Consider the following 8,602-nt stretch of genomic DNA (forward strand, 5'->3'; position numbering starts at 1 on the left):
TCCAGGAGGGATTCCTGACGCAGTATGTTGACAGGCTGACTAGAGGGAATGCCATGCTAGATCTAGTTTTAGGAAATGAACTGGGTCAGGTGAAGGATCTATTGGTGGGTGAGCATTTGGGGGACAGTGACCATTGCTCCATAACCTTTAAAATTGTCATGGACAGGGACAGGTGCAGAGAGGACAAGAGGATTTTCAATTGGGGAAGGGCGAACTACGAGGCTATAAGGAGAGAACTTGGGAGTGTAAATTGGGATGTCCTTTTTGAAGGAAAATGTACCATGGAGATGTGGTCGATATTCAGGGATTTTATGCAGGATGTTAGGGATAAATATGTCCCGGTGAGGCAGAGAAGGAATGGCAGGGTGAAGGAACCGTGGGTGACGAGAGAGGTGGAACGACTTGTTAGGGAGAAGAAGGTAACATACGTGAGGTATAAGCAGCAAGGTTCAGACAGGGCCCGTGAGGAATATAGGGTAGCGAGGAAGGAACTTAAGAAAGGGCTGAGGAGAGCTAGAAGGGGACATGAAAAGGCGTTGGCTAGTAGGGTTAAGGAAAATCCCAAGGCCTTTTTCAAGTACGTGAAGGGTAGGAGGATGGCTAGGGTGAAGGTAGGTCCGATTAAGGACAAAGGTGGGAGAATTTGCCTGGAGGCGGCGGAAGTGGGAGAAGTTCTCAATGAGTACTTCTCTTCGGTATTCACCAGGGATAGGGGTCTTGATGATGCGGAAAGGAGTGCTGGTAGGGGTAATGTTCTCGAGGTTGTTGATATCAAGAGAGAGGATGTGTTGAAGTTGTTAAATAATATTAAGACAGATAAATCTCCGGGGCCTGACGGGATTTTCCCCAGGCTGCTTCGAGAGGCTAGGGAGGAGATTGCTGAACCGCTGGTAAGGATCTTTGAGTCCTCGTCTACGGGGGTGGTGCCGGAGGATTGGAAGGTTGCGAATGTTGTCCCCTTGTTCAAAAAAGGTAATAGGGATAGGCCAGGGAATTACAGACCGGTGAGTCTCACGTCTGTGGTGGGTAAGCTGTTAGAAAGGATTCTAAAGGGTAGGATTTATGAACACCTTGAGAATCATGGACTGATTAGGGACAGCCAGCATGGCTTTGTGAAGGGAAGATCTTGCCTCACAAGCCTGATAGAGTTCTTTGAGGAGGTGACGAGGAGGATTGATGAGGGTAGTGTAGTGGATATCTTCTATATGGATTTTAGTAAGGCATTTGATAAGGTTCCTCATGGTAGGCTTCTTCAGAAGGTCAGAGGCCAAGGGATCCAAGGAAGCTTGGCTGTGTGGATTAGGAATTGGCTTGCCTGTAGAAAGCAGAGGGTTGTGGTGGAGGGAGTGCCCTCGGATTGGAAGGCAGTGACTAGTGGTGTCCCGCAGGGATCGGTTCTGGGACCTCTACTTTTTGTGATATTTATAGATGACTTAGATGAGGGGGTGGAAGGCTGGGTTAGTAAGTTTGCAGACGACACTAAGATAGGCGGTGTTGTGGATAGTGTGGAGGGATGTCGGAGCTTACAGAGGGATATTGATAGGATGCAGAACTGGGCTGACAAGTGGCAGATGGAGTTCAATCCGGAGAAGTGTGAGGTGGTACACTTTGGAAGGACAAACTCCAGGGCAGAGTACAGGGTGAATGGCAAGGTACTTGGCAGTGTGGAGGAGCAGAGGGATCTGGGGGTTCATATTCACAGTTCATTGAAAGTTGCCTCACAGGTGGAAAGAGCAGTTAAGAAGGCCAATGGGATGTTGGCTTTCATAAGTCGCGGGATTGAGTTTAAGAGCCACGAGGTGATGATGCAGCTTTACAAAACTCTAGTTAGACCACACTTCCTATAATGAGTACTCTGTGTTCAGTTCTGGTCGCCTCATTATAGGAAGGATGTGGAGGCGTTGGAGAGGGTGCAGAGGAGATTTACCAGGATGCTGCCTGGATTGGAGAGTATTGAATATGAGGAGAGGCTTAAGGTGCTAGGGCTTTATTCACTGGAAAGGAGGAGGATGAGAGGAGACATGATAGAGGTATATAAAATATTGAGAGGAATAGATAGAGTAGACAGTCAGCACATCCTTCCCAGGGCACCAATGCTCAAGACGAGAGGTCATGGCTTTAAAGTTATGGGTGGGAGGTTCAGGGGAGATGTCAGAGGGAGGGTTTTCACCCAGAGAGTGGTTGGTGCATGGAATGCACTGCCTGGGGTGGTGGTGGAGGCAGATACATTGGACAGGTTCAAGAGCTTGTTGGATAGGCATATGGAGGAATGTGAGATAGAGGGATATGCGGGAGGAAGGGGTTAGGTAGTGTGAGGGTGGTCTGATGGACGGCACAACATGGTGGGCCGAAGGGCCTGTTTTGTGCTGTATGGTTCTATGGTGACAGGCTGTGACGGGGGAGATGTTGAGTGTTCGCTTCCACGTGGGGGAGACTAGAGGGGTAAAGTTTCAGAATAAGTGGCTGCACATTTAAAACAAGAGCTGAGGAGGAATTGCTCGTCAGTGTTAGGGATTGTTGGACTGTCGCCAGAGTCGGGGAGGCCGAGCCACTGAATATTTCCCGGGATAAAGCAGAGATCACTCAGCAGGAGCCAGGTAGGAACGCAAATCCGAGAAGGAGAGCAGACCCGCTGTTACCTTATCCGACAGTGGAACAGATCGCGGCCGATGTCTGCTCCTGTTTCGGAAGATATTATCTTCACACAGTGCACGGACTGGGGCTGGCTTAACTTGGGATGATGGGGTTCATTAAATGGTGTAAGTTAGCTGCACATTAAATGATTACTCTGTTTGAACCCAGTGAGGTCACAACAATATTGTCCATTTCACGTTGTAGGGACAGGCAGAGAGGGAGAGTGATAGCTGCTGTTCTGCCTGAACACCTCCAGATAACTGGGTCCTATGATGAAGGTCGATGATCCAGGAGGGCAGAGACAGAGACACGCCTCTCCCGTACTCGGGGTCACCGACCAGGGTCAACTCTGCCCTGTCAAACCCTCCCACAGCCTAAAGACCTCCGTCAGGAGATTGGGAGTGGGTTGACAGAGCGGGTACCGAGATGTTTCAGGGTTGGGGAGGGCAGAATTTAATCATATTGTTGCACAAAGTCCCTTCGGCCCATTGAGGCCGTGCCAGCCAGTTACATTCATCCTATTTTTATTCTTCCCATATTCCCCTCAGCTTCCCCGATTCTACCCCTCGAATAGACACCAGGGACACTTTACAGTGGCCAGTTAACCTACTAAATAGAATGTCTTGGGATGTGGGAGGGAACTGGAGCACCTGGGGGAAACCACGCAGTCACAGGGAGAACGTGCAAACTCCTCACCGACAGCGCCGGAGGTCGGGATTGAACCCGGGGCTTTGGAGCTGTGAGGCAGCAGCACTACCTGCTGCACCATTGGCTGCCCAGTCCTCTTTGACTTATTGTCATGATCTTGGAGCAGAAACCATAACCTGAAGAAACAAGAGTAGGGAAAATTTCTCTTCTGCAGGATGGACTCCACACAGCTTCTCCTTCTGGGCCTGTGTTTCTCCTCCGTCTACAGCCGGTACATCTGCCACCCGACCAACAGCACAATCTCCGCAGAGAAGGACAACTGCCCCTTCTGTGTGACCCTGACCACCACCGTGTGCAGTGGCTACTGCCTAACGAAGGTAATGGGGTGACAGAGAGCACTGCTCTCAGGGTTTTTGTCCTGGTACAAGACCGGAGCTTGACCCAGTGTGGACCCAAGCCCAGGGCTTGTAATGTTTAATAAGAACAGAAAATGCTGGAAACACTCAACAAGTCAAGCAGTATCTGTGGAGAGAAAAAGTTGATGTTTCAAGTCCAGGGTCCTTCATCAGAATGTGTTTCTCTCTCCACAGACACTGCCTGACCTGCTGAGTGTTTCCTGCAATTTTGGTTTTATTTCCGAATTCCAGCATCTGCAGTTTTTTCTGATTTTTATTATGTTTTCCTGACATGAGCACTATCTCTCTTCACACCTGCACTGCCTCCTGCTCTCTCTCTCTCTCACACACACGCACACTGCTCCTAGTATGTGGGTGTGTAGTGGAATCTGGGGCAGTTGATGGGGATGTGGGAAGATGGTATCTAATGGTCAATGTAGCCAGATTGACTGAATGGCCCTTTCTCACCCACACTGAGTAAATTTATTACAATTCAGAGCTCCTTGAAGGTTTAATGGGAAATTCCAAATGCTGATGGCAAGTGCCTTCACCCACAGAGGAAGTCATAACCTTCGGCCTGACTGCTCCTTGGCTAAGCTAAGGGCTGGGTTTAGTTGGGTTGTTATCAGCTGCCCCTCAGGCTTGTGAGTTTCACCTTGCAGGAGTCAGGATCTGGAGCGGGACATTTGAAAAGAGGGAAGTCTCTGTGCTTGTGTTTGGGAGTTTCACCTTGCAGGAGTCTGAAAGAGGCACATTTGCAAGTTGTTAATAGTTGGCTCATTGGCTAGTTAACGGCAGCCAATAAAAAGATTAGGATCAAGCAGAGCAGCCAGTTTGAGAGGGGCTGCTGGTTGTCTAAGCTTGGGCTTTGGTGAACGCGGGTCCCTTGGAAGATGAGAAGGGGGAATTAATATTGGGTAATGTGGAAATGGCCGAGGCCTTGAACAACTATTTTGTGTCAGTCTTCACAGTGGAGGACACGTCTAACATGCCAAAGAGAGATGTTATGGATGCGATGGGAGGTGAGGACCTAAATACAATCACTGTCACTAAAGAGGTAATGATGAGCAAACTAGTGGGTCTAAAGGTAGACGAGTCCCCTGGTCCTGATGCGATGCATCCCAGGGTTCTGAAAGAAATGGCGGAAGTTATAGTAGAGGCGTTTGTGATAATTTACCAAAATTCTCTGGACTCTGGGCAGGTCCCGGCAGATTGGAAGACGACAAACGTCATACCACTGTTTTTTTTAAAATAGGATGTCGGCCAAAGGCAGGTAATGATAGGCCAGTTAGCTTAAAGTCTGTAGTCGGGAAAATGCTTGAAACTATCATTAAGGAAGAAATAGAGAGACATCTGGATAGAAGTAATTCCATCAGGCAGACACAGCATGGATTCAGAAAGGGCAGGTCCTGTCTGACAAACTTACTGGAGTTCTTTGAGGATATAATGAGCGCAGTGCATAGAGGGGAACAGGTGGTTGTTGTATACTTGGATTTCCAGAAGGCATTCAGTAAGGTGCCACATAAAAGACTTATCCATAAGATAAGGATGTATGGATTTGGGGGTAATGTATTGGATAGAGGATTGGTTAACCAACAGAAGGCCGAGAGTTGGGATAAATGGGTGTTTCTCTGGTTGGCAATCAGTGGTGAGTGGGGTGCTGCAGGGGTCGGTGATGGGCCTGCAACTGTTCACGATGTACATTAATGATTTGGAAGAGGGGACAGAGCGCAGTGTATCTAAGTTTACTGATGACACTAAATTGAGCGGAAAAGCAAATTGTGCAGAGGATGTGGCGACTCTGCAGAGAGATATAGATAGGTTAAGTGAGTGGGCAAGGGTCTGGCAGATGGAGTACAATGTTGGTAAATGTGAGGTCATCCACTTTGGAAGGAAAAATAGAAGACCAGGTTATTATTTAAATGGTGAAAGATTGCAGCATGCTGTTGTGCAGAGGGACTTGGGAGTGCTTGTGCATGAATTGCAAAATGTTGGTTTGCAGGTGCAACAGGTTATCAAGGCGGCGAATGGAATGTTGGCCTTCATTGCTGGAGGGATTGAAGTTAAGAGCAGGGAGGTTATGCTGCAACTGTACAGGGTACTGGTGAGGCTGCACCTGGAGTACTGCGTGCAGTTCTGGTCTCCTTACTTGAGGAAAGATATACTGGCTTTGGAGGCGGTGCAGAGGAGGTTCACCAGGTTGATTCCGGAGATGAGGGGGTTAGCCCGTGAGGAGAGATTGAGTCACCTGGGACTATACTCGCTGGAATTCAGAAGAATGAGAGGGGATCTTATACTAAGATATAAAATGATGAAGGGGAGAGATAGGATAGAGGTAGGAAGATTGTTTCCACTGGTAGGTGAGACTAGAACTGGGGGACACGGCCTCAAGATTTGGGGGTGGGGGTAAGATATGGGTCTGAAATGAGGAGAAACTGCTTTTCCCAGAGAGTAGTGAATCTGTGGAATTCTCTGCCCAGGGAAGCAATAGAGGCTCCCTCATTAAATATATGTAAGACACAGTTAGACAGATTTTTACATAGTCGGGGAATTAAGGGTTATGGGGAAAAGGCAGGTGGGTGGATCTGAGTCCACGGCCAGATCAGCCGTGATCTCATTGAATGGTGGAGCAGGCTCGACGGGCCAGATGGCCGACTCCTGCTGCTATTTCTTACATTCTTGTGTTCCAATCACTCTGCTGGAGGCGCAGAGCTGAATGGGAGGTGAGCTCAGGGTAGGATTCACCTCTGATGGCCGTGTTTGAGATTGGCACCTGTTAATTCGCTTCACACATGCAGTACATTGAAGGGAGGCAGGAAATGGTGGACTGTGGTTCCCACATCCATTGGGGAGGTGTGTGGTTACATGCAGTTCCCACTACAAACACCAGCCTTGTCTCTGCCCACAGTCGGGGTGCTAACACCAGTGACGTGCCCACATCCTGAGCTGGCACTGCAGAACAGGGTTAAGAACATAGAACATTGCAGCACAGTACAGGCCACAATGTTGTGCCAACATTTGATCCTGCTCTAAGACCTATCTAACCCTTCCCTCCCACATAGCCCTCTATTTCCCTATCATTCATGTGGCCATCTGAGAGGAACTATGTCAATGGTTTCATCTTTGCATCTCGCACGTCTCAAAGATTCCATCAAACTCCGTGTATCCTGCCCAAAACAAGATTAAACGTTATCTGTTCATCAACTCCTTGCTCTGTGGAATCTTGTTGTGCCTCCGATTGTCTGCTGTGCCTTCCACTGTCAGTCAAGTTCCAAAGTCTTTCGTTGTGAGCAGTTTGGTTTATCGTTGTAAAGGTTGAGCTGACAGATATATGAAGTCGGTGAAAGGAGTTGGTGTAAAACTCAGTACTTTCATCACAGTTATGGAAATATCTGTCAGCCAGTGTTCCTTGTGAGCAGTTATCCTCCAAAATGCAAGTGCAAAAGAAAAAGGTTCTTGGGGATTGTAAAGTTGGAATGTCTGAGGGGAACACTGAACCAACCAGAAGTTGCTCTTTGATTGCAGGAATCAGTGTACAAGAGCCCACTCCTGTCGGTGTATCAGCACGTGTGTACTTACAAGGAGCTGCGATACGAGAGCATCACGTTACCGGGCTGCCCTGCAGGTGTGGACTCCACCTACACCTACCCAGTGGCAGTCAGCTGTGAATGCAGCCTTTGCAAAATGGACTACACTGACTGTACCAGGCAGAGCATCATGCCCGACTTCTGTAGTGCCAGGAGGTTGCTGCTGTGAGCTCCGTGCCTCTGCACCACTGTCCGCCGGCTTCCTTTGTCCCCTCCTCTGTCTCCTCTGCTGCACTTTCCTTCTTTAGGACTAGAATTTCTGATGTCGAGGCAGGTTCCTCCCACGTCACTAACATTGGCACCCAGTGACTTTAATTATGTATAACACCTTGGGTTTCATGTCTGAAGCCCTGCCTGAAATGTAAACAAAATGTTTCACTCAAGTAGTTTAATAAAAAAATTATTTTGTAGGTTCTACTGCCGTGTCCAGACTGGCCACTGACATTTTAAAGTGGGACAGAGGTGGAGGGGTGGCAGGGAGAGGCAGATCATATCATTAGTTCTGCTAGTCACTAAAGTTGTTAATAACTTGTCACTGCTTTCACCATGCAAGACATATTGGGAGGGAGAAAGTAGTCTTTCTAGCTCAAAAACAACTCTGGTTTCCAGTTCCTTCTCTATAAGTTCCAGGTAACTTATTTAACAAAATTGTTTGTACATTTTGCAACACTATGAACTTTGCACTAAAATGTTCTGTTTTTGTTCTAATTGTGTTCTTTCTTGTAAAAATGTGTATAGTTTGTTTCTCTTGTGACTGCTGCTTATCTGATGCTATGTGCCTGTGATGCTGCTGCAAGGAAGATTTTCCTTCCACCTGTGCATGTGTACTTGTGCACGCGTGTACTTGTGCATGTGACAATAAACACAGTCATTCCAGAACAAATAATTGGTGTTCCTTGCAGATGGGTCTGCTTCATGTTGAGTTAGTCTTTGGTACCTGTAGTACGACACACCTCCTCTCACCCTGGATTACAAACTCCCACTGAAATGGTGAATGCAGTTTCCTCACTGGAAGAATGCCTGGTGTTTGGAGTGGATCATGGCGTGGGGACGTGTTAGACCTCAGGCACACTGGGCAGTGTGGAGGAAGGGCGATCATACTGCAGCAACCCACAGGCAATGTTGCCTCACAGAACTTTGTGGACCGGTGTGCAGTGCCTCGGCCCTGCTTCACCTGCCATGAGAGGGCTGAATACAGAACAAAATGATCAGAGCTTTAATGCCTGCACTGAGTTTGCTTTGTTCTGCACTTCTCTGGGGGACAGTGGGAAAAACCCACCGATCACCATTCAGTAAATGGTGGCACTCAGTAGTACTGACAGTCAGAGTTCTGGATCA

At 48.1% G+C, this 8,602-nt stretch overlaps 1 protein-coding gene across 1 annotated transcript; it reads left to right on the top strand.

Moving 5' to 3' along the window:
• Positions 1-3,497: 3,497 nt before the first annotated feature.
• On the top strand, positions 3,498-7,433 carry lhb (luteinizing hormone subunit beta). Its single transcript, XM_052042827.1, has 2 exons — positions 3,498-3,659; positions 7,203-7,433. The coding sequence occupies exons 1-2, from the start codon at positions 3,498-3,500 to the stop codon at positions 7,431-7,433; spliced, it is 393 nt and encodes a 130-aa protein (XP_051898787.1).
• Positions 7,434-8,602: the final 1,169 nt, after the last annotated feature.

Source organism: Pristis pectinata, chromosome 33 (assembly GCF_009764475.1).
Source record: "Pristis pectinata isolate sPriPec2 chromosome 33, sPriPec2.1.pri, whole genome shotgun sequence".
Lineage (NCBI taxonomy): Eukaryota > Metazoa > Chordata > Chondrichthyes > Rhinopristiformes > Pristidae > Pristis > Pristis pectinata.